Genomic DNA, 26805 nt, shown 5'->3' on the forward strand with positions numbered 1-26805 from the left:
TGGTTGTTTTAAGAGAATAGTTCACAGACTCGAGGCTGAGAACAGCGGTCTGCATCTCTGTGAGATGACTCTGCAGAATCGAAATCCACCGCTTCATATAGCCTGGTCCTCTTGTACCTTCTTCGTTTCTCAACTTAACCCTGGGAGTCCATTTCTCCCTCCCTCCTTCCATTCTGTGTGAGGGTGACTTGTGAGTAAGGCATCAGTTTGCTTGCCGTGTACTGCATGACTTAAATTCATCAGTCTACACTGGCCTGCAGTTACCAGGATGCTCTGGTCGATCTTGCCATCTGCCTGGCCACTGGAGAACGTGGGGCTGCCTGCGCCAGGAACTGTCAGTGGTGAATCTAGGGAGACATGGATATCAGCTCCGGAACAGTCCCATTTTCTGCTGTCCAGCCTGATGGATACGTGAAGAAGCTGAATCTGGCTAACTTCTGAATCAAGCAGGCAGTTGAGATAGGAACATGATGCCAGTAATGTTCAGTATTTGGGGAATTAATCTGGTGTCTGTCTTACCAGTGTTGTCTTTATCTTTGAAAAGAGTTCAAAACAGTCGGGAACTAACAATTTGTATTTTTTGTAATCATCTTATATACTATAATATGATATTTCACAAGTACTAGGATGCTAATTATGTGGCAGTACATGCTCTGCATTTTTGGGTGAATTGTGGTTATGTTGTCAGTATGATATCTAAGTCATTACATAGTGGTAATATACTAGCAGTAATAATGCATTAGCACTGTGGTGGTTCTCATAGTTGTAAGAAACTGCATCTATCTACAAGATGAATGTGCTGTGACCTTCACGATGACCTTGTGAAAAATTGAAATGCTTCAGCTGAAAAATGTATTCTTTCTAATTAACTTTTCAGAAGGAGGAAGAGCTGGCTTTTGTGATGGCAAATCTTCATTTCCATCACCTTGTGGAGAGGAGCACTTTAGGCTCGGCCACCGTGTATGTATCTGTACAAGGGTGAATTCAGTTTTTGTACAGTCAATGTAGAGGATTAGAAGTTGATGCCATCTTAATATCCTGAGAACAACTACAAGGAAACCCTGTTTTGAATCATTAGACAGAAATTAAAATAATTAGATTGTCCCTGAGTACACATTGGCTTTATTCTGAGTAGAATATTATTTATAGGAGCAGGATGGCTTCATTGCTGCAAGGTGCTGCTGCTGTCTCTCAAGTTCCTGCACTTACGTGGACTTGTGAATCTTGCAAGGTGCACAGACTCATGGCTCTACAGCTCCTGCCCATCCTTCCCCTGTGTGCTTAGACTCCTTCTTACTCAGTTTTTGTTTACCTAAAAAGCTCCTTTGTGTAGTAAGGTTTTACTTATTGATAAAAGCAGTGTCCATCTCGGCTTGGGTCTTCTGCCCAGTTTACTAACCACTGGACCTGTTTTGTACATTTGCCTACTGAAGTACTTCTGCCCTCTGGAGACAGAGGAGACACAGAGCAATGTGGAGCTGCAGCCCTAGGGAGGATATCAGAAAGCTGTGGTGGTCTTGTGGATGCCCAAGAGTTCATATCTTTCCCTGTTTTTATAGAAGTTGATAAAAGGGACATGGAGCTGTTGTTTTGAGCTCTTGGTATTGAAAATTATTGAGAAGTATGTAAATGAATGTTAATTTTTGAAAAATTGTTTTCAATCCAGGTATTTTTTCCTCTGGTGTTGATGAATTTTTGTTTTTGTTTTGTTTTGCTTTTCAGTCCTTATGAGTTGCCTCCTCATAGTCCCGTTTTGGATGACAACCCAGAGTATGGACTACATGGCTACCAGCTCCACGTGGACCTGCACAGTGGTGGAGTTTCCTACCTGTGTGGTACATTTCGTAATCTCTTCACCAAGCGAGGTGAAGTCAACTGAATTTTTATTTCATCATCAAATTAAAAGGTTGTAGAGAACAGGGAAACAGTTTTTATATTTGAGTTAAGAATTGTTGTCTTCATTGACTACTTGATAATCTGTCAGCACATCTATCTTCTCAACCCCCATATCATTCTAGGACTTGTGAAATATCTTGATTACACCGAATCTCTAGCTGCTGGCCCTGTCTGCTCTGTCTGCTCTATGTTACCATCTCGATATGGTCTCTACCCATCTTTTCTGCTGATAATTCCTTAGTGTTTTTCTATGTACCTCCCTCCCAACATTCTTCCTCAAAGGAATTTGGCCAGGTTGCCAGGCGGGCCAGTATAGCAGCTGTCCAAGATGAGAATAAAGAGAACCTGGCCTTTCTACTGTCTGCACTGTCTCAGTGTTCATTGAACTGACTGCAGCTGGGACAGAGGCTGGGATGAAAGGACAGGAGGTGTGTAAACCAAGCCAAGAAGAAGGAATGGAGGTGCCCATTCCAGTTTGTCTGACTGTTTCTTCTTGGTTGGTTATTCTGTATCTTGTTATATTGGAGTTTAGGGTAGATTCACTTTAGCCTTTTTAGTAAGGGTATTTTTGTGGGAGAAATTACATACTTCATTTTGTATCATATGAAGAGGTACATACATAATATTAGATTGCCCCATTGTTAGCAATGCCAAGCTTCATTATTTGATTCAGATGGTGACCATGGGATCTCGTAATTTTAAAGATACTCTTTTCTAGATAGACTACTCCTCAAGTCATTTACCTAATGGGCTGGATACCCACTAAAATGAACACATAATTATACAGGTTGAGAGTCTAACTCCTGTAAAGGCAGTGTGAATACTTAACTCTTCGCCTTTTAACCACCAAGTTTCAGATTATGAAATTGATACATTAGTTATCTTTGTGGTAGAAATGATTTTGAACTCTCTTTTTTTCCCACCCTTTCTCTCTTTTTAAAGATTTAGTTTTTACTTATTTAAAAATCAGAGTTACAGAGAGAGGTAGAGGCAGAGAGGGAGAGGGAGAGAGGGAGAGAGGAAGAGAAGGAGAGAGAGAGATAGAAAGAGAGAGAGAGAGAGGTCTTCCATCCACTGGTTCATTCCACAAATGGCCATAATGGCTAGAGCTGAGCTGATCCAAAGTCAGGAGCCAGGAGCCTCTTCTGGGTCTCCCATGCAGGTGCAGGGGCCCAAGGACTTGGGCCATCTTCTACTGCTTTCCCAGGCCATAGCAGAGAGCTGGATCAGAAGAAGGGCAGCCAGAACTAGAACCAGCGCCCATTTGGTATGCCGGTGCTTCAGGCTGGGGCTTTAACCAACTGTGCCACAGTGCTGGTGCTCCTTTCTTTCTTGCTTTTTAAATGTCACTTTAGACTCTTTTATCTTTTTATTTATTTAGTAATTTATAATCAGTTACAGAAATTATTTTTTAAAGATTTATTTATTTATTTGAAAGGCATATTTACACAGAGAGAGAAGGAGAGGCAGAGAGAGAGAGAGGTCTTCTAACTGCTAGTTCATTTCCCAAATGGCTGCAATGGCTGGAGTTGAGCCAATCTAAAGCCAGGAGCCTGGAGCTTCTTCCGGGTCTCCCATGTGGGTGCAGGGGCCCAAGGACTTGGGCCATCCTCTACTGCTTTCCCAGGCCACAGCAGAGAGCTGGCTCAGAAGTGGAGCAGCCAGGACTAGAACTGACGCCCATATGGGATGCCGGCACTGCAGGTGGAGGCTTTACACAATATGCCACAGTACTGGCCCCAGAAATTATTCTTTTTGAAGCTAAATGCTTTCCTAGTTTAGCCAGTGTGGTTTGTTTCAAGCTAGCCTCTCTGCCCTTTTGATATCCCTCTCTTAGTGCCTGAACATTCTTTACTCTTTGGCTCAGAAAGATTTGTTGTTTTCTGCACCAAATGTTTTTATAAATGTTTGTTGTTGACATGTGCCATCCAAGAATGTGTAATGCTTTTACTTTGTTCAAAAATACTTTTTTGAGTCGTCTTGCTAGTTTTGTGCATTTCTTGTTAAACTATTTAGCATTTAATGCTTGTCACATCTCTTACACTATATCTTCTAGCCATTCTGTAACATCACTGTGTGATTTCGTTCTCACAACACTGCTGATCTCAGAATGAATGGAGAAGTGTTCCTTCCTGGTGAATTTTTTGTGGGATTTTTGCGTAGAATTGGCAGTATTTCTTCCTTAATTATTTGGCAGAATTTTCTCTCTTTGTGAGATGATTTTTAGCAACAATTGCAATTTCTTTGATGGATATAGGAGTATTTAAGTAGGAAATAAAAGACTCTTTTTAGTGGAAATGGTACTCAGAGACCGTATTCTGGATCCCAGGGATGCACGTTGCTCCTGGGTTTTCATTGCTTGAGTGTTTCAAGTAGGCAGAGTTAAGTTGTGGAATTTATAAGGTAAGTAAATAAATCGTGTATTCATTTAAGTTAAAGATCTTATTTTAAAAATTATTTTATTGGCCGGCACCGTGGCTCACTAGGCTAATCCTCCGTCTGTGGTGCTGGCACTCCGGGTTATAGTCCGGGTTGGGGCGCTGGTTCTGTCCCGGCTGCTCCTCTTCCAGTCCAGCTCTCTGCTGTGGCCTGGGAAGGCAGTGGAGGATGGCCCAAGTGCTTGGGCCCTGCACCTGCATGGAGACCAGGAGGAAGCACCTGGCTCCTGGTTTCGGATCGGTGTTGCGCGCTGGCCATGGCAGCCATTTGGGGGGTGAACCAATGGAAGGAAGACCTTTCTCTCTGTCTCTCTCTTTCACTGTCTAACTCTGCCTGTCAAAAAAATTATTTTATTTGCAAGGCAGAGAGAGAGTGAGAGAGTGAGCAAGCTACAGAGGCAGACAGATAGATAGCCAGAGATCCCATCTGCTGTTTCTCTCCCCAGATGTCCATAGTGGCTGGGGCTGGGTCAGGCCAAAGCTAGGCATTGGGAGCTTGGAGCTCAATCCAGGTCTCCCTCCTGGGTGGTAGGAAGTCACCTACTTGAGCTGTCACCTGCTGCTTCCCATGCTGGGCATTAGCAGGAAACTGGAGTTGGGAGCCAGGACAGGAATTGAACCCAGACACTCAGAGGTGGGTATGGGCATTCTTTCCATCATCTTTGCTGCTTTGCCAAACAGGTGGCCTTTCATTGAGCCCAGCTGATTTCTCCACCCAATCTGTACACCTTTGTCCTGTCACCAGGGGCCCTGCAGATGGAAATCCACCTCTTGTGCTCATACTCTGACATGCAAGTGCTTGTGCCTCTGTGCTGTGTTAGCTGAAAACGTAGTCTTTTCCTCTGTGGCTGCAACCCTCATCCTCTGGTGTCCCCTCTCCACTGAGCCTTGAGTTGGGCACCCGCCTGTCCGGGTCTCACCAGGGTGAGAAGCTGGCCTCGGTAATGGGTGAAGGAGACGTGATTCTCTGTGACCAGGTGAGCTGGGTGGAGCAGCTCCTCTGACTGCCCTTCCCCATGAACACTGTGAGCCGTGCATGGGGCTGTGGAGCCCCCCCACCCCGCCCGCCGCCCCTCCGTGGCCTCACCCCTTCCATCTTCTGCCCTGTTCTGGCTCTGAGTCAGCTCTCTGGCCTCTTCCCTGTTGCTTGGTTGTGCCAGGCCTGTTGTGCCCTGGGACCCTTGGCCTGCTCCCCCCGCCTTGCCATGCTGCCTCCCAGATCTCAGCAGGGCCACCTCTCTGCTCCCAGCTCACTGACAGCCTCGGGGGAATCTTTCCCTGCCACGCCACACCTGGAGGCTCCTGCTTGCCCCCCACCCCCCACCCCTGCCTCCTGCCTGGCTTGAGTTTTGCACTACACAATTGTGCTTGTTTAATTCATTTACATTTAAGAAATTAAGCTCTACAAGGCAGCATGTTTGTCTGTGTTGTTCGAGACTGTCCCTCAGAATGTCAGCCCACATCTGGCACACAGCGGGCGTGCACATGGCTGTCACACTGCGAGTGGTGGAGGGCTGCGTGCCCTCAAAGGTTACATGGTTACACGGTCAGAAGCCCCTGCGATAGCTTGTCCTGGGCCTCTTATCCTATTGCTCTTCCCCGTTCTTCAGCTGAGGCTTTGTCGGCAGCAGTGGCCAGGACCGTGTTGGTAAAGCTGTGGTGGTCCTCTGTTGCCTGGGGAGGAGGCCGCCCAGCCTCAAATGCTGCAGAACAGGGCCACAGGCTGAGAGGCCTTCATGCTGGGCCAGCGCAAGGGCAGGGCCAGCAGCCAAGCCTCTCCATGGTGGAGAGTGAAATCCTGCCCCCACCTGGCCGCTCAGGGCTGCTTGGGGCCTGGTGCGCAGGCAGTTCATTGCTGCTGCTGGCACCCCCTGCTAGCTCGTTTCCTTCTTAGAACGCAGGATCATCTCAGAGATCCCCTTCCCCAGTACTTCCTCGTGTCTGTCTGGAGAGAGGCCTGGCCGATGCCGCTTGTAGTCCTTTGTGTCTGTGTCCCTGTGGCTGGTTACTTGTACACCCATCGGAGTTCTTCAGAATCTGAACACAGCCACTAAGTGTCCAGCTCATCCACTCACACAGCAAGCATCAGCAACTTTTGCTGTTTCTTGTCCAACATTATCTGTAAGATACGGATTTAGGAATTTGTGAAATTCGTTTCAAAGATACTCGCCAGATTGAATTGCTACTTTGAAATAGTTTCATGGTGTACCAAATGCAAAGGACTCTTGCATAGCCATTACACAGAATTCACCAATTTGTAACTCTTTTTGGCTGTATTTGTTGTGTTCGCCTTCTGCGTGTACGTGTTTGTGTCCATATACGTGCGTATGTGGACTCAGCCTTCTGCCTTTCTTTCTCGGGAGGTTAAGTCTGTTAGTGCGGGATCCGTGCTGTGCACAGCCCCTCGGGGTGCAGAGGAGGCAGCTCTGACTCCCTGGTTCGGAATGAATGCAGTGCACTCTGATTGCGTTTCGTAGTGCACCCCTACCCCTAGGGTGGCCCTTCCTGACGGCGAAGAGGATGGTGATGGGGACACCTGGGAGCACTCACGCTAGCTTCCTGCTGTTTCCCATTGGCGGTTAGTACTTCATGTGGTTCTCACTGCACACGGGCGAGGCCCCTCCTATCCCTGCATTGCTGACGAGGAGCCCGCAGCCGAGCGCCGGTGAGCTTGCACGCGGCCATTCTGACTGCTCTCAGGCCCACGTGACTGCAGAGCAGAGGGTCTGGAGCACTTCCTGGGCAGGTTTGCTTTTTCATGGTGTGCTTTCAGAGAATCTCTGTGTGTGGGTGACTGCACCTCTGTTTCCACAGCGTTGGCATCATGCGTGTGGTCAGGATAGGGTGCTTCTCTGCTGCCTCGCTGTGTAGCCTTTGAGTCAACTCCGTTCATGCTGTTCTCAGCATGTTCTCTGAAGGCTGTGACTGTCCCAGTATGTAAGAGGCTAAGATAAATGAAGGATATTGGGACACTGAGGGGAGAATCATGTGATTTTTATCTGTTTTTTTTTTTTTTTCATTATAAGATTTTCCATAACAGGAAGGCCTCCAATGTAAGTGCAGTCAAATGATTCCTCTGCAGTGGTTCTGCTACTGAGATCCAGCAGAGGGTGCTGTTGCCCTCAAGAGTCTCTCTTAATTTTTAAAAAGTACAAAGAGAATGTCCTTCACCGTTTTTGAGAAAGTCTCTCGTGGTACCATGTGGTCTATTCCGCAAACTCCAGTGCTGCCACTGCAGTGGAAAAGACAGCAGTTGGCCCCTAGTTTTTGAACACTTTGTCCCTGTCAAGGGTAGGTGTTTTATCATCATGTCCCTGAAATATAGGTGGCTCTGTACTCTCTGTTCATCTCAGTGAGATCCAAGAAACCTGGGCTGGTGCTAATAAGGCCATCTCTAGGGAGCTGCAGGAAGCAAAGGGACTGGCTGCTCTGTGTGTTTGGTTTAATCATTAGCAGTTATTGAATTCAGGGATTGTGCCAGGCACGGGGGCAGACCCAGTTCATGCCACCAAGAGTTTAGGTGCAGAGAAGCTTGGCGGGTAGGGCGCAGACCTGTGCTGAGAGGGGTAGCAAGTAGTTGCCGCATGCAGGCAGCTTGGTGGGGAGAGGCGGGAGAATCACACAGCAGCAGAAAGGAGAAAACTCTTTTACGTAATTTCTCTACAGAGCTGATTTTGGTTATTTGGCAGGGCCACGTCCAGCATTCCATCTTTGAGTCAGGATCATGTGGGTGTACCGATGTAGTCTACAGATCCATGGCAATTCTATTGAAAAATTCCCAGTGGGAATTTATTATGAAACTTGCATAGTTGAGTTTGCTATCCTTTTGGCAATATACAATAAAATAAAAGAATAAATAAACAGTTTAGCTGCCACACAGTGTAAGAAACAGTCACCGTGAACTTGAAGCCAGCTGAGTGTTCCTTTCTGCTAGAGGAGCCATTGTTGTGTATGCTTTCTTAATTGTCCCCCCTTCCTCCCTTCCCTTTGCTTAACTCTGTCTCACGCATTTTAATGTTCTTAAAGCTCTTTGAAACCAACCTCCCCCCCCCCCCACCCAGTACATGTTACTGAGAACAAACCAGAAGACCCTTGTGGACTCTTGGTGCCTGGGGTTAGTTTCCTGGGTCAAGAGGAGGAGAATCGGGTCCGAGGTGACTCAGGAAACGTGCAGGGATAAAGCAGTCCCTTGTCTGAGACCAGCAGATCCCTGAGCTCCGAGAGCTGTCCTCGCCTGGTAAGGGCTGTAGTGGGCGCCAGCATGTCTCCAGCAGGCTCAGCTCCCAGCCCGAGGGCACCAAGTCCTGCTTTACCTCTCTCCCGTCGCCCTTTGGGGTCAGAGCATCTTCTAGCTGGAGCCCCCCAGTGAGGTGTTCCTGCGGCTTCCAGACCTTCTCTCTCTCTGAGAAGCAGTGTCTAGGGGTGGGCGGGCTACCTACCTCGCTGCTCTTCTCAGCGCGACCAGCAAGGGCTGCGTCTGTCCTTCCCTTGTAGGTTTGTTTAACTGCTTCTCCTTGGAACTTTGTCACACTCCTCCTAGAACTGGGGACTTTTCTTTCTTGGTATGTTTATGTTTTCTGCCACTTTGACAAATCATGGCTATTCTGAGAGGTTTTTTTTTTTTTTTTTTTTTTTTTAAGGATATATTTAATCTCTTCAAAGAAAAATTATGATGCCCCAACCATCTATGCATATTTGCTACTTCTTGTTGCCACTAAAATTGAGCTAAAAGGAAGTTTAGGTGAAAAAATATTTTGTCACTCTGTGTTTGTGAAGGGTAGGAGGGAGAGAGGGATCAACAGTGAATGAAATGCATAACGGGTAAGAGTAATCTGTAGATGAACGCTTGAGGTGAACTTAGGAAAGAACCTTATGGGTTTTACTATTTATGTTTTCTTTTTCTGTTTTTTGAAATGTAAATGATTTGTTGGGCTTGGGTCCCCAGCACTAACCCCAAGTTTAGTCTTAGATTTTTTACAGTGCAAGGATTCGGAGCAAAATCAGCGAAGAGAAAAGGTGCCGGGGTGAAGTGCGGAGACCAGCATGTGAGCAAGCTTGTCTGTGAAGCCCCACAAGATGTTCCTCCAGGAGTAACCGTGCCCACACGTGTGAAACTCTGCCTAGACTCTGGAGACTCAGCACCTGAGGTTCTTCCTGGGGGCTGACCTCGTAGGACCTCTTGACCTACTACCACCAACATTTCAGATTCCCTGAAAGAACAGGAGCAGTCCCCATAGCCTGCATGGTTTATACGGATTAGGTACAGTGAGCCACCCTGTTGGTTAGAGTGGTGGGCAGGCACACTCCTGAAATCCAAGTTTGTAGACCATGTCCAGTGGTCAGCCTTTTAAGCAGATTCTTCTAAGAAGCCACAGTCTCAGGCCGGCCGTATTGACTGTTTTCTGCAGAACTGTCCATGAACCCTGGGATGAGATTACAGTGCAGCCTAGCGAAAGGGAAGGCAGGAAAGAGCCCAGTTGTGTCTTTGAAGTGTAAATAGAGCTTGCCCGAAGGGCCTGATCAGCAATGCAGAGTTTGAAGGAATGTATGTTTATTTGATCTTTGTATCAAGCTAATTATTACCAATTTTCAGAGGCTGAAGGGAAAAGGTTTTACACAGTACAACACTGTAGTCTTTTTTCTCAGGGTCAGAGGGGGAATAATAGTAAAGAAACAAAGGGAAATCGTCTTTCAATAACAAGTATGTTACCTTTGTCATTTGACTTAAAAAATACTTTCTCAGAGCAGTTTTAGTTTCCCAGCAAAACCGAGAGGAAAGTGCAGAGATTGCCCACATCCCCTCCCCACAAATGCGTTAGCCTCCTCTATTCTTAGTACTTCCTACCAGAGTGGAACATTGTTACAACTGAAGAACCCACACTGATGCACTGTATCACCCACAGTAGGGCTCCCTCTTGGAATTGTATGTTTCATGGATTTCAGCAAATTTAGTGGTGTCTATCCCCCATTGTAGTTTCCTATAGTAACATCACTACCCTACCAATGCTCCATGCTTCATGTATTCATCTACCCTTCTCCCCTAATCCCTGGAAGGCACTGATCTTTTACTGTCTTCATAGCTTTGCCTTTTCCTGAGTGTCAGACAGTTGGACTCACATAGCATGTGGGCTTTCAGGCTGCTGTGTCTGTCAGTTAGTCCTACACATTGACTGTCTCTCCCTGTCCTCTTGTGGTTCAATAGCTCATTTCTTTTCATTGAGTGTTATTCCATTGTTCAGATGTACCATCGTTTTTTCCATCCATTCACTTATTGAAGGGCATCTTCCTGCTTGTGTCGAAGTTTTGGCAATTATAAAAAAGCTGCTGTATACATCGTTGTGCAAGGTTTTGTATGGATGTAAGTTTTCAGTTCCTTTAGGTAGGTATCAAGGAGTATGATTATTGATGGTACGGTGAGAATATGTTTAGTTTTGTAAGAAATGGCCAGCTCATCTTCCGGAGTGTCTGCTTTGCAGTTTCTGTTGCTCCACGTCCCTACCAACGTTTGGTGTTGTCACTGTTCTGGCTTTTGGCCATGCTGTTGGAATGTTCTGGATTTTCTCCATAGATGATCATGTCATCTGTGAACAAGATGGTTTTATTTTTCCTCACCTCCCTGATGAGGATATCTTTTACTTCCTTTTCTTGTATTATTGCGTCAGCTAAGGCTTCCAGTGTGATGTTGAGAAGCAGCAGAGGCTTGTTCCTGATCTTAGCAGGAATTTCAGGTTTCTCACCGCAAAGTTAGATGTTAGCTGTAGATTTTTTTTGTAGATATTCTTTATCAAGTTGAGGTGGTTCCTCTATTGCTAGTTGACTGACTGTTTTTGTCACAAGTGGGTGGTGGGTTTTGTCTTTGTTTTTATCACAAATGGGTGGTAGGTTTTGTCTTTTCTCTGTCTATAGCTATGACCAGGTTGGCCTGTTGTTGCAATAGGTTAAATGAGTAGCTTTTCAAAGGTACCAGTTTTGCATACTTAGGATAAAGCCTACTTGGTCATAGTGTACAACTCTTTTAAAGCATTGTTGATTTGATTTATTAATATGTTGAAGATGTTTGCAGCTGTATTCGTAAGAGATACTGATATTTTATAATTTTCTTTTCTTGTAGTGTCTTGTTTCAAAATTAGGATAATGCCTGTCTCATAGAATGAGCTAGGAAGGATTCCCTCTGCTTCTAGTTTTTAGAAGAGATGATAGAGAATTTTTCCCTTAAATGTTTGGTAGAATTTTCCAGTGAACTCATGTGAGCCTAATGCTTTCCATTTTGGAAGATTGATGATTATTTGCTGAATTTCTTTAATATATGTAGACTGATTTAGATTGTTTCTTCTTGTGTCAATTTTGTCAGATTGTATCTTTGAAGGAATTGGTCATTTTCATCTAAGTTATTAAATTTGTGGGCCTAGCATTGTTCCTAGTATTCTTTTATTGTCCTTTTGATATCTGTGAGATCTATACTGATGGTCCCCTCTTTCATTTCTGATATTAGTAATTTGTGTCCTCTTGTTTTTCTTAATTTGCTTAGCTAGACACTTAACAATTTTATTGATCTTTTCAAAGAACCAGCCTTTGGTTTAATTGATTTTCTCTATTCATGTCCTACTTTTAAATTCACAGACTCTACTCTGAATTTTATTATCTCTTTTCTTCTGTTTAGTTTGGATTTAATTTGCTCTTTTTTTCTAGTTTCTTAAGGTATGGAAGCTTAGATTGTTTATTCAGTTCTTTCTTCTTCTCTAATATAGGTATTCAGTGCTATGCATTTCTGACTAAATATGGCTTTCATTTGTATCACATATTTTGATAAATTGTATTTTCATTGTCATTTAGATGAAAATATTTTTTAAATTTCTCTTGAGATTTCGCCTGTGACTCATGTGTGATTTAGAGTAGGCTGCTTACTCTCCATGTATTTTGGAATTTTCCTGATGACTTTGTTATTGATTTCTAGTTTAATTCAATTGTGGTTTAAAAGCAGACATTGTATGGTTTCTGTTCTTTTAAATTTGTTGAGGTGTATTTTGTGGTTTCATGGCTCAGAATTTTCTCCCTCTTTGTGGCTGTCCTATGTGAACTTAAGAAGAATGTGTATTCTGCTGTTGTTAAAGTTATAGTCTAAGATGCCCGTTATATCCAGTTGATTGATGGTGTTGTGGAGTTCCACTATGTCCTTACTGACTTTCTGCCTCCTGGATGTGTCCATTTCTGATAGAGGATGTTCATGTCTCCAACTTTGGTAGCGGATTCATTTATTTCGCCTTCTACTTCTATCAGTTTCTGCCTCATACATTTGGATGCTGTCTTATTAGATACATAAACATTAAAGATTGCTGTATCTTCTTGGAGAATTGACCCATTTATCATTATCTAATGCCCTTCTCTATCCCTGATAACTTTCTTTGCTCTAACATCTGTTGTCTATGAAATTAATGCAGTGACTCTCACTTTATTTGATAGTTGTTAACATGGTATATTTTTTACATATATTTGTTTTAATTTATATGTGTCTTTAAAGTTGAATTAGGTTTCTTATAGACAGCTCATAGTTGGGTTTCATTTTTGTGTGCACTGTGACAATCTTGGTCTCTAAATTGGTATACTTATAACAATAATGTTTAAAGTGATGAATGATGTAGTTGAGTTAATATCAATCATATTTGTTACTGTTTTCATTGTTACCCTTGTTCTCTGTTCCTATTCATGTCTCCCACTCTTTTTCTATCTTTTGTGATTTTAACTGAGTATTATATGATTTCATTTTCTTTCCTTTCTTAGCATATCAGGTATACTTCTTTCTTTAAAACTATTTTTTGGTTGTTAGCCTAGAATTTGTAACCCAAGTCCACTTTCAAATAACTGTAGTTTTTCACAGGTAATGTCAAATTCCTTATAATAACAAAATAATCCTGATTCCTCCCAGCTGTCACTTGTATTATTACTGTCATTCATTTCACTTATTTATAAGCATATCTGACTATATATATATATACACATGTACATATTTGGTATAATTTTGCTATTATTTTGAACAAATTTATTGGTTAGAATAATTGTGAATAAATAGTGAAAGGTTTTGTTTTACCTTCACTTGTTCCTTTTTGATGCTCTTCATTTCTATATGTAGATCCGTGTTTTTGACTTTTATTATTTTCCCCTAAATTTTTTCCTTTAATATTTTATGTGAGACCCATCTGTTGCAAAAAATTATGCTCAATTACTGTCTGAGATAGGCTTTCTTTATTCTACTGTTTTGAAGGATAATTTCACTGGATAAAGAATTTGCCTAACAATTGTTATTTTGATAAATGTGCACAGTGAAATATGACATAGCTATCAAAACTATGTTTAAAGGCCATCTATCCTCATCCAAAATGCTTGGGACCAGTGGTATTTTAGATTTCAGGTTTTTTGATTTTTCCAGATATTGGAACATTTGCATATACACAAAGAGAAATGTTAGGTTAGTGAACTTTTTTTTTTCTTTGAATATTTACCACTTTAAATATTTCACTCACTCACTTCTTGCTTGCATAGTGTCTGGGAAAAAGTCGGATGTGATTCTTACCCTAACTCTTTATGAGCGAGGTCTTCGTTTACCCTTGCTTCTTTCAGCATGTTTTCTTTGTCTTTTATTTTCTGTTGATTTCTCCCGAGTGTCTAGTTGGTGGGCAGAGGTTTGCCCTGTGACTTCACTTCTCCTGTAGTGCTCACGGAGTTGTGGAGTTTTCAGTGTGTTCAGCATTTCACCTGTTGTTAGGATGCAGTGGTGCCTTCCAGGCTTCTTTTGAGGCTGGACTGGAAACCACAAGTTCCATTTGACTTTTTATTTGTGTTGCTGTAAATTTACATTTAAAAACTATTGTCATTTGTATTATGAAAGCTGAAAATTCTAAATATGTAGAAGTTTATAGAGAACCAAATAAAAATTCCCCAAGGACAGCTGTTGTTCATGTTTTGATTGTTTTCAAGTGAATACCCTGTTTATATCTAGGGACAGCATTATGTGAACAGGGTGTTCACTGTGAGCATCTCTATGTCATAAGTAGTTTTGGCAAATTTGATTTTGAAGAGTTGCGTGACATTCCATTGCTCAGCTTTGCCATGATATGGTGACTCACTCCTAAGGTTGAACATTTAGGTCTCCATTTTTCATAATTACTGTTATCATGAACATTATTTTGAAAAGTACCCAATGAATCGAGAGGAGAAAATGATACCTGACTGTTTAAAATTTACATATGTCTCTGAATATTACGTTGGCTATTTAGAAAATTATTGACTGTCAGGTTTATGATTATTGTGGAGACCATGCTACAGGCTAGAGATAATCCTCTTGGGGTTGTATTCAGTACCATCTCTTACTATTTCTGTGATCTTGCTTACTTACCATAGTGTTCTTGCTTGCAAAATGAGCACATCACAGCCTACCTTCTAAGGCACTGCAAGGATTAAAGTGAGGTAATAGAGTGCTTCAAATTGCTTGATGCTATGTTGCTGATATTGTCTATTTTCTAATTGAATGTTTTTGCTTATGTTTGGTTGGTTCTATGCTCCCATCTACTGATTCATTCCTTAAATGCCTGCAAGAGCAGGGGGCTGGGCCAGGCCACAAGCCAGGAGCATGGAACTCAGTTTGGGTCTCCCATGTGGGTAGTAGGGACCCAAGTACTTGAGCCATCGCTTGCTGCCTTCCAGGGTGCACATTAGCAGGAAGCTGGAGTTGAGAGTGGTGTTGGGACTCAAACACAGGCACTACAGTTTTGGATGTCAACAACCTAAGTGGTGTCTTAACTGCTACACCTAATGGCCACCCCTACAAAATTTATATGTATTTGTTGCATTTTGCCCATCTGTCTTCTGCCTTGACATTTAATTTTGTATATGTTTTGTATATTTTGTTTTGAGCTTTCCAAGTTTTTTGTATATAAATGTTATTTTTAATGTCCCCCTCTCCCTTTAATATAGGAAGTGTCAGTCTCACGTGGATTTCTTTTAGATATTTATTTCTCTCGTTTCACCTGTTGATTAGCATAACCATTGCACACCATCTACAGATTGCCATGCCTTTTCCTGTAGGATTGTTTTTCTTCGTTGATACTTAGTGTACCATCTCCAGGCAGAAGATATTTCATATATTACTTGTTCATTTTGTTATGAAAATATGTGTCCTCTGCCTTCATATAAAATATCTTTCTAATGAGCTCTCATCAAATATTTCTTGATTATTTTCTTTTGGCCAGATTTTAAAATATATTATTTGCATTTTGATATTCATATTAAACATGTACTTTAATTTGGAAGGAATTGATGTATTTTAACTATGTTTCGGTCTGTATTCCTATTTAAGTTTTCCTTTACTACCCTTAGGAAAGAAATTCTTTATATAGCTCCTACATCCTTCTCAATTTACTAATACTTTCATATCATCATTGTGAATGAATTCTTTTGGATTGTGTTCCCACTTCCTGTTTGTTAGATTTGCTCTATATCCTGTAGAATTTTTGCAATATGCTTTTCATTAAAGTACTGATTAGGTAGTAAACAGTCCATGCATACTCTGAGACACAGTAGAAAATGCTTAGGGGATAAAAGAAGTTCTGGACCTTAGAGACGGCCTTGCTTTGTACAGTTCAGTTCTTCAGCAGCTGAACCTGAGCAGCCAGGGTCGCTATTTCTCATCCCTTCTTGCTACTCAGATATGTTATTCAGCTCCTGTTAATTCTCCTTCAGCTTTCACGTACAGGCCTTTTAAAGCCATCACAGTGTCTTCCTCCTGCAGTCCTTGTTCTTAGGCTCAATGCATACTGTGCTAAGAAAGACTCTCAGCCTCTGATGCTTCCTGGTCTTCCTTTGTTCAGTGACATATTCACTGTGTCACAGTCTCTTTTTTTAAAGATTTTATTATATTTATTTGAAAGGCAGAGTTGCAGAGAGAAAGAGGTCTTCTATCTGCTGGTTCACTTCCTAGATGGCCGCAATGGCCGGAGCTATGCCGATCCGAAGCCAGGAGCTTCCTCTAGGTCTTCCACATGGGTGCAGGGGCCCAAGGACTTGCTTCATCTTCTACTGCTTTCTCAGGCCGCAGCAGAGAGCTGGATCGGAAGTGGAGCAGCCGGGACTCCAACTGGTGCCCATATGAGATGCCGGCACTGCAGGCAGTGGCCTTACCTGCTGCGCTACAGCACCGGCCCTGTTATCACAGTCGGATTCTTGCTCTCTTTCAGTGCAAGTTTTATGCCTAAATCTATCTGCTCTTGCTTGCCCTGGTACCTTTATTTGACTGTTTGTCTCTTATTTCTCCATCATTTCAAACATGTTTTCCCATGAAGTCTTCTACTTAAAAATAACATTCATGGAGTAAGCATTTGGCTTAGTGCTTAAGACATTTGTTAGGATGCCTGCCCTGGGTTTGGCCCCTGACTCTAACTTCTGCTCCTAGCTGCCTGCTGATGTGGACTTTTCGGAGGCAATAAGTAGGTGGGTCTCTGCCATCCGTGTTGGAGACCTGAATTGCACTCTTGGCTCCCAGCTTTGTCCCCACCTCCAACATTTTGGGAGTGAACCAGTAGATGGAGAGTACTCTTTCTTCTCTCTCTGCCTCACTCTCTGCCTGCATGTCAAAAACATAATAAACATAGTCATATATAAATCTTTATGCAGGTATGTATGTTCATGTTTTTCATATCAGATTGCTTTGGGGGAAAAATTCTGTGTAATTGTTTTTTGTGATTGAAAGCTATAGAAAACCCAACCTAACTCAAACAGGCTTAGCAAAATGGATTCATGTTGTTGAAAAATGCAGAGGGAGGGCTTTTTTCAGGTAGTTTGCCTGTCGTGGGACTGGATGTTGTCTGTACAGACTGTCTCTTTTCTGTCCCATTCTGATTCTTGATTCTCTGGATCCTCTATTGGCCTTCCACTTACAAGGTGATGCTAACCAGCTGTAGATAGCACGTTTCACACCTGCGAGTCTCCTTTCCCGCTCTCTCTTCCCAAGAGTCTCCCTGCCTCTGCTTGGCTCTGGGCCGTTGTGAGGTCGTCCCTGAGTCAGCCATGTGCCAGGTGAGCAGGTCGTTTCTTTGTGAACCTGGCTTCTACTGTCTCAGGCTCGTGGCCTTCCCTGAGTTTGTTGCTCTGAGGAATTCCAGAATATACCCCACAAGAGAAATAGAACATGTATTAGAGCCCCAAACAAGTGTCCATATGCTTTTCCTTTAAAATGCTTTAGAAGAACTGGGCCGGCGCTGCGGCTCAATAGGCTAATCCTGTCTGCGGCGCCAGCACACCGGGTTCTAGTCCCAGTTGGGGCGCCGGATTCTGTCCCGGTTGCCCCTCTTCCAGTCCAGCTCTCTGCTGTGGCCCGGGAAGGCAGCAGTGGAGGATGGCCCAATGCTTGGGCCCTGCACCCCATGGGAGACCAGGAGAAGCACCTGGCTCCTGGCGTCGGATCAGTGCGGTGCACCAGCCGTGGCGGCCATTGGAGGGTGAACCAACGGTAAAGGAAGACCTTTCTCTCTGTCTTTCTCTCTTACTGTCCACTCTGCCTGTCAAAAATAAAATTAAAAAAATGCTTTAGAAGAACTACTATAGAAAAAACACATTACACTCAGATGAACTGGACAGGTATGAAACTGGTCTGAAGGCATGGGGGACGGAGCTGAGTCTTATACCAGTTTGAACTTGTGATAGCAATAGGAAAAGCTGCTTCTAACTCTAATGAATTAACCAGCAGTGGAGTTTTAAAGAGTCCAGCTATATACTTTATTCTCTTTAAACTCGAATTAATTGTCACCGATATCATGAGTGATACCACCAGTATGCATAGCCTATTAGGTCCCAGCTAATGTGAAAAATGTAGGCAGTCAGGGGTTCAAAAGATTAGAGGAGATTTTGTTGAAAATGTCATATCTAACATGCTATAAAAGCCTTAAATGGGGAGGGAAACTGCTCTAAATATTTGGAAGTTACATCTTTTAAAGATTTATTTATTTATTCTGAGTTACACAGAGAGAGGTAGGCCTTTAGCAAGGATCTGGATCAGAAGTGGAGGAGCCAGGACACGCATGGCACCAGGGATACCAGTGTCACAGGTGGCAGCTTTACCTGCTGTGCCACAATGCAGCCCTGAAAGTTATGTTTTTTTAATCTCCCACAACTACTGCTGCAGTTCTTTTTACTTTTGCAACCTATGTAACCAAAGGAGCTCTAAGAGTGTTCTGAGTCCTACCGTGTCCGCAGATTTTATCTCTTTTGATATTCAAGATCTATGCCTGAAATTAGGTACTTAAACTTCACCTGTATTTGGGATTTAGAAAATACCAGCAGTATTTAAAAATAATTAGCTGAGATAACTGGAAGAGCCATGTGTATGCTCTGGGATATTTACGTTAGATATCTAATAGGGAATGGGAGTCTACTAAAGATTTTCTCTCCCCAAGAATTAGTGCTGATTCCGTTTGATCATTACACTCCAATGATTGCATCACCCTGTTATTAATTACTCCTTTGTAACATCAGATATTTGTGGCCTAATTAATACTGATTAATACTGGCTAACACTATTTGGCAGTCAGTTTTCAGTTTATACAGCGTCTCTCTCTGTACTGAAACTCGACATAGACACTCAAGAGAGGCTTAGTGATGTCCACTCTGTCTAGTCATGTTACTAAGTTGGTCTTCTGGAGGGTGGTCTGGGATACTGTCTCATTCAGTTTCTCCTCACTGGGCTTGTCCTTTTAGTTGTGGTTGTTTATGCCTCAGGCAATTCTAATTCATTTAACCATTTTCCTCATCTTTCAGTTTGTTCTAGGAAGATCAGTCACTCAATCTCTTCTCCTTGTACTCTTTACTTCTTCCTTTTCTATGTGTATTTATGAGGCAAGAATGAACTCTAATCTAGCTGAGAAGTTAGAAATGTTCTTGGTACCATTAACATGCTGTAGAGGAAAGTTTGTTTGCTTGCAAAGATTGTAGGTTTTTTCTGAAGAGCAGAAACTCTTCTGTATAATGAAATAATGTTGACATGCCGAGGGAGGAAATTCTCAGGAGGAGTAGGTGAGGTGGAAGATCTGAGCACAGAGATATGGGCCACACCCAGATTTGGATAGGAAAGAAGTGGCAAGAGGACTCTTCAGAGGAGGGCTGAGACAGCTGTTCACAATGTTTATTGAGTGCTTCCTTTTTCTGTAACTTTTTATTTTGATATAATTTCCAACATGGAAAAAATGTACGAATAGTACAATGGCTCTTTGTGTGTGTGTGTGTGTGTGTGTGTGTGTGTATGCACAGATATATATATATATATATATGTACACATATATATATATATATATACAGATAGACAGATATATCTGTCTGTCTATGTGTATTTTTTTCACAATGGTTTAGTTCCATTGGGATCATAGAGTAAGTGTGTTATCTCTGGGGGTCTTTTACCCCCCTCTTTGGTGTCCAGATTCTTCTGTTTAGCATGATGCGGTACTATTGCCAAGTATTAATCATTCATTCCTATTCATTGGTATTCTGTTGGGTGGATATGACACAATGTGTTCATCCATTTTCTCTTACTGGACAGGAAGTTTGATTATTTCCTGTTGTGGACTTTTGTGAAGAGAGCCGCTGTAGAATTCTAGTGAAAATCTTTTTTTGCTGACCATGTTTCATTTTTCTTGACTAAACACCTAGGACTGGCATTGTTGAGTAAGAAATTGCAAAAAATCTTCATGTGGAAGTAATGTTTATGCATATGTAATTGCCAGACCTTTGAGTGGCTAACCCTTTCATTGTTCCAGTGGTAGAGTGTGAAAGTTCTGGTCGCTCCGTATGCTAGCCAACATTTGGTGTTGGTAGTCTTGCATTTTAGCCATTCTTGAGTATAGTCTTAGATTTTAGCCATGCTCTTCAAATTCCAGAATTGTAGGAGTTCTTTATATGTTCTAGATACCAGTGCTTTGTCAGGCACATGCTTTGCAAGTATTTAGTCCCAGTCTTGTTCGTTTTCTTAATGCTGTCTTTTGAGGATCACTGTATGTCCTGTGATAAAATCTAATTTATCATTTGTAATAGTTACTGCTTTCTTTCTGCTGTCATAAAATCTTTTTACCTTCATTTACAAAGATATTCTCCATTTTATTTTCTAAAAACTTCATGGTTTGGCTTTTGTGTTTAGATTGGTTATCCTTCTCCTCTTGTTAATTTTATGAAGAATCTGGGGTAAGCCTTCAACATTTTTTTCTCCTATGAGTATCCAGATTTTTTGTACATTTTTGAAAAGACTTTCTTTTCTCATTGAATTATTTTGATGTCTTTGTGAAAAATCAATTATTTATAAAAGTGTAGATCTATATCCGGACCCATCTATTCTGTTGACCATTTGTATGACTTTATGAGCTACACCACATTGTCTTGATTGCTGTAGCTCTACAGAAAGTCCTTTTTATATACATTCATTTATTTATTTATATAAGGAACACAGATTTCATGTATTCCACACGAACAGTTTTAAGAACGTAGTGGTACTCTCCCCACCCCCTCCCTTCCTTATCCTTCCTTTCTTGTTTTACTTTAAATTTTTGTGATAATAAACTTTGAAGTTACTTTATAATTACAAGCTTAACTGTCCACTAAATAAATAATTTAACAAGTAGAAAACAGAAAGACCACTGTTTCTCAGGAGTATAGACCAAGGCTATAAGCAATAATCAAATCTCAACATGTCAAGTTTATTCATATACATTACATTTTTTGTACTCCATATGTTAGCTTCCATGTATTAAAGAAAATGTATAATATTTGTCTTTTGGGAACTGATTGACTTCACTAATCATAATGGTCTCCAGTTGCATCCATTTTGGTGCAAAAGACAGGATTTCATTCTTTTTTATGACTGAATAATATTCCATCACACACACACACACTCACACACACACACATGCCATATTTTCTTTATTCTGTCATCAACTGATAGACATCTGGGTTGATTCCATATTTTAGCTATTGTGAATTGAGCTGCTATAAATATGGGGGTACTGAAAATTCTTTCATATGCTGATTTCATTTCCTTTGAGTAAATTCTCAGGAATGGGATGGCTGGGTCATATGGTAGGTCAGTTTTCAGATTTCTGAGGAATCTACATACTGTCTTCTGTAATGACTGTACATTCCATTAACAGTGTATTCAGGTAACCTTTTCTCCACATCCTCACATGCATTTGTTAATTTTTGATTTTTGCTTGATAGTCATTTTAACTGGGGTGAGGTACAACCTCATTGTGATTTTTATTTGTATTTCTCTGATACCTGGTGATACTTAGTGATCTCTGATACTTATCTTTTCACGTCACTGTTAGCCATTTGTATTTCGTCCTTTGAAAAATGCCAGTTCACATCCTTAGCCCATTTCTTTTTTGTTTTTAAATATTTATTTATTTATTTGAAAGGCAGAGTTACAGAGAGGCAGAGGCAGAGAGAGACAGTGAGATCTTCCATCTACTGGTTCACTCCCCAAATGGCTACAATGGCTGGAGCTGGGCCAATCTGAAGCCAGGAGCCTGGAGCTTCTTCCAGGTCTCCCATGAGGTTGCAGGGGACCAAGGACTTAGTCCATCTTCTGCTGGTTTCCTAGGCCATGGCAGAGAGCTGGACAGGAAGTGGAACAGCCAGGACTCAAACTGGCATCCATATGAGATGTCAGCACTGCAGGTGGTGGCTTTACCCATTACGCCACAGTGCTAGCCCCTAGCCTATTTCTTAACTAGATTTTTTTGTTGTTGTTGAGTGTCTTGAGCTCTTTATATGTTTTGAATATTAAGTTTTTTTCTTTTTTAAACTTTTATTTAGTAAATGTAAATTTCCAAAGTACAGTTTATGGATTACAATGGCTTCCCCTTCCCTCCCACCCACACCCCTCCCATCTCCCGCTCCCTCTCCCATTCCATTACATCAAGATTCATTTTCAATTCTCTTTATATACAGAAGATCGATTTAGTATAAATTACGTAAAGATTTCATCAGTTTGCACCCACACAGAACATAAAGTGTAAGATACTGTTTCAGTACTAGTTATAGCATTACTTCACATTGGACAACACATTAAGGACAGAGATCCTGCATGAGGAGTAAGTACACAGTGACTCCTGTTGTTGACTTAACAATTTGACACTCTTGTTTATGGTGTCAGTAATCTCCCTAGGCTCTAGTCATGAGTTGCCAAGGCTATGGAAGCCTTTTGAGTTCACCAACTCCGATCTTATTTAGACAAGGTCATAGTCAAAGTGGAAGTTCTCTCCTCCCTTCAGAGAAAGGTACCTCCTTCTTTGATGGATGCCCCTGTTCTTTCCACTGGGATCTCACTCGCAGAGATCTTTCATTTAGGTCCTCTTTTTTTTTTTTTTTTTTTTTTTTGCCAGAGTTTCTTGGCTTTCCATGCCTAAAATACTCTCATGGGCTCTTCAGCCAGATCTGAATGCCTTAAGGGCTGATTATGAGGCCAGAGTGCTGTTTAGGACATCTGCCATTCTATGAGTCTGCTGTGTATCTCACTTCCCATGTTGGATCGTTCTCTCCCTTTTTTATTCTATCAGCTAGTATTTGCAGACACTAGTCTTGTTTATGTGATCCCTTTGACTCTTAGTCCTTTCATTATGATCAGTTGTGAACTGAAATTGATCACTTGGACTAGTGAGATGGCATTGGTACATGCCACCTTGATGGGATTGTATTGGAATCCTCTGGCACATTTCTAACTCCACCATTGGGGGCAAGTCAGATTGAGCATGTCCCAAATTGTACAATTTGAATATGTACAATTTGAATATTAATAGTTTATAAAATCTATAGTTTGCAAATATTTTATCCCATTCTGTCAGTTACCTCTTCACTCTGTTGAATGTTTCTCTTAGCTAGATGTAATCCAACCTGTCTATTTTTGCTTTTATTGCCTGCGCTTCTGGGGTCTTATCTAAGTCTTTTCCTATGCCAGATTTTCTTCTAGTGATTGACGGTTTCAGATCTTAAGTTTAGATCCATGATTCATTTTGAGTTGACTTTTATATATGGTGTAAGGTAGGGGTTTTGTTTCATATGTCTGCACGTGGTGATCTAGTTTTCTAGCAATATGTTGAAGAGACTGTCCTTCTTCCAGGGGGTAATTTTAGCTTGTTTGTCAAAGATTAGTTGGTTGTAGATGCGTAGATCAATTTCTGGGTTTTTAACTTGTCTCATTGAGCCACATGTCTGTTTTGTGCCTATACCAGGCTGTTTTGATTGTAAGTGCACTGCAGTGTGTCTTGAAAACTGGTATTGTGATGCCTCCAGCTTTGTTTTTATTGTGTAAGATTGCTGTAGCTGATTGGATCTCTTTTGTTTCCTACAGAAGATCGTGAAGCCAATTTTTCCCCTCTTTTCAAGGTCATTTAGACTATTTTAGGTGCTTTGTACTTCCATATGAAGTTTAGAATATTTTGTTAATTTTTCTAAATATTAATTATTTACAGACTATTTGTTAAAATGCCTGCTGAGATTATGATTGTAACTGCATTTAATCTATAGATAGACTTGAGTAAATGGACCTCCTGTCGTTATTGGCTCTTCCAAGCCATGAACCTGACACCTTTCTACTTTCTGCTTGGCAGTGGACTTAGTTCTCTATCTTTGGATACACTATTAATATTGAGAAAATGCACATAAGGTGGTAGTGCTCCTAGCCTGGCATAAATGAGCTACCCTGTAGTGTTAATATAGGTACTAATGCTGTTAATCCTCACAGTCTCAGAAAGTGCTTTCTATTAGTGTCCTTGGAACTTGACCATGGTTACACAGCTAGTAAATAAAATGGTGGGCAGTGTTGGAATGGGGTCTTTCTGACTCTGACTCTGTAGACCGTTTTTTTTTTTTTTTTTTTAAGATTTAGTTATTTATTTGAAAGAGCTACACAGGGAGAGATTGATCTTCCATCAATGATTCACTCCCCCAATGGGCGTGATGGCCACGGCTGAGCCAGGCCGAAGCCAGGAGCCAAGAGTGTCTTCTGGGTCTCCCACATGGGTGCAGGGGCCCAAGCACTTGGACCACCTTCTGGTGCTTTCCCAGGCACATGGCAGGGAGCTGCATCAGAAGTGGAGCAGTCAGATCTCAAACCAGCACCCGTATGAGATGTCAGTGGCGCAGGTGGCAGCTTTATCCACTACACCACAATGCTGGCCCCTGTAGAACATTCTTATAAGTGCAGTGTCATTGGAAGCCAAAGAGGTGCACCTTGAATAGTGTTTGGCCTCACTGTGGGGATGGCAGTGTGTAATGGTAGTTGAGATTTGAGTCTCCACCAACAGAATTATTCTGAATGGTGGAAGGAACACAGGACTTGCATAGAGGCTGTGCTAGCTCACAGGCTGCAGGAGAGCAGGGCTGAGGATTCATATGTGCGTGTACAGGCACGTTTTGTGGCTCCTCCTGTGGAAACAGCACCATTCTAGTGCCCAAGAGGGGACTTGGGAGTTCTGCCCCATGAGCACAAGGGCCTGGGCCCTCTGCCGCTGCATGTGTCAGGAGATGGCTTTCCCTACTCTGTTCCCTCCCCACTGTTCACTTTGATTGCAGGGCTGTTTGTCGCACTGAGGGAACCTGGGTCACTCGTGAGCTGCTTAAGAGGAAGATCAGGGATGGGTGAGAGCGAGCTTGGGACTCCGAGATTAGGACGTCCCCCAGGTCTTGGGGAGCTGTAAGCGCTTCCCCAGTGTATCTTTTCTGCTGATGTAGATAGAGTTTTCTCTGCTGGCAGAAAAATGAAAATGCTTCCTGAGAATTTGAATCCACATTGTAAATTCTCAGCTAGGATACAGACTGGCAGATGAGCTTACTTCCTGCCCCCTTCTATGTGTTTTAACCCCCTACAGCACGGGCCATGCCTCAGAACACAGTTTCCTCACATTTCTGCCACTTTCCAGTGTGGGACCTAGGGCGAGTTACCACCGACCTCCCTGTGCATCAGGAAACTCTTAGACCTGATTAATCATCTTATTCTGGGGGAGCTGTTATTGTGGCACTGTGGGTTAAGCCACTGCCTTTAGTGCTGGCATCCCATGTAAGTGTTGGTTTGAGCCCCAGCTGCTCCACTTCCAATCCAGCTCCCTGCTAATGTGCCTGTGAAAGCAGCAGAGGATGGCCCCAGTGCTTGGGTCTCTGCCACTCACATGGGAGATGGAGATGGAGTTCTGGGCTCCTGGCTTCAGCCTGCACATCCCTGGCCGTTGTGGCCATTTGGGGAGAAACCACCAGGTGGAAGATCTCTCTCTCTCTCTCTCTCTCTCTCTCTCCCCCCCCCCCCCTTCTTGCCCCACTTCCCTCTCTCCCTGTAACTCCGACTTTCAAATAAATAAATAAATCCTAAAAAATATTAATTCTAAGCTATGGTTTTTTTCTTAAAGCTTTATTTATTTATTTGAAAGGCAGCATTAGAGAGAGGAAGAGGCAGAGGCAGAGAGAGTGAGAGAGAAAGAGAGAGGTCTTCCATCTGCTTGTTCACTCCCCAGATGGCTGCAATGGCCGTAGCTGTGCTGATCTGAAGCCAGGATCTAGAAGCAGGGTCCCAAGGACTTGGGCCATCTTCTACTGATTTCCGAGGCCAAAGCAGAGAGCTGGATCGGAAGTGGAGCAGCTGGGACTTGAACTGGCACCTATATGGGATGCTGGCACTGCAGGCAGCAGCTTTACCCACTACACCACACTGCTGTTCCCAGCTGTTTTAAAGTATTCACTTAAACTGCTTATTCACAAATATTGCCTGTTGTGTATACACACACTTGCCTCCACCCATAGAATCCATGTGCAGATCGTAAATGGAGGAAGAGGTAGCCTTTCTGTGTCCTACAGATAGCAGTGGTTCCGAACGTTGGTGGCAAGAGCTGTCTGGCCTTCTGAGTTGTAAGCGTCACACTTGTGAAGCGGGAGGCTGTCCTTGCTTCCTGTGGGAAGGTCGTGTTCATTAGCTCAGACACTTGCCGTTGAGATGTTGCTGGTTGTTGTACTTTGGAGTTCATTTTCAGCGCTGTCCTGAAGATAGGCCGTGTGGAAAATGGGCTCTGAATTTTCTGTGCGGCACTGTTGGCTGCCAGCAGGCACGCCTGCCGTTGCCGTGCCAGATGGAGTTCTCTCTTGATTTTGCACATGGCTGTGCAGTAGTGGAGAGCCGAGCGGAGCCACATCTGGTCTGTTTAGAATGTCATTACTCAGTCTCCACGGAGGCCTCGCTTTTCAGACTTCCTCCCTGCTTTGTCGGGCCCTGCCGAGGTGGTAGTAGGGCCCTCGTCTGGGAAGGGTCAGTGTCGTTTGGCATTCATCCCTACACCCAGGGAGCATGGAGAGACCCTGCACAGTTTTGGCTAATTGCTCCGCAGCAGAGAGGAGAGTGTGGTCTGCATCTGTCCTTGGAACAAAAGGAAGACTCGGAAAATGTAGCCACTGAGGCTGAGCG

The 26805-nt window shown here is 42.6% G+C and overlaps 1 protein-coding gene across 1 annotated transcript in view; it reads left to right on the forward strand.

The window, feature by feature from the left end:
* The window catches only part of FBXO15 (F-box protein 15), a 58827-nt gene that overhangs the window by 22454 nt on the left and 9568 nt on the right, over positions 1–26805 (forward strand). The window contains exons 7-8 of the mRNA XM_051851101.3: positions 878–960; positions 1723–1865. Of these exons, the coding sequence (XP_051707061.3) occupies positions 878–960; positions 1723–1865 (226 nt within the window). The remainder of the gene's footprint in view (positions 1–877; positions 961–1722; positions 1866–26805) is intronic.

The sequence above is a fragment of the Oryctolagus cuniculus genome, chromosome 10 (assembly GCF_051225735.1).
Source record: "Oryctolagus cuniculus isolate XC-2025 breed Fujian yellow rabbit chromosome 10, ASM5122573v1, whole genome shotgun sequence".
Lineage (NCBI taxonomy): Eukaryota > Metazoa > Chordata > Mammalia > Lagomorpha > Leporidae > Oryctolagus > Oryctolagus cuniculus.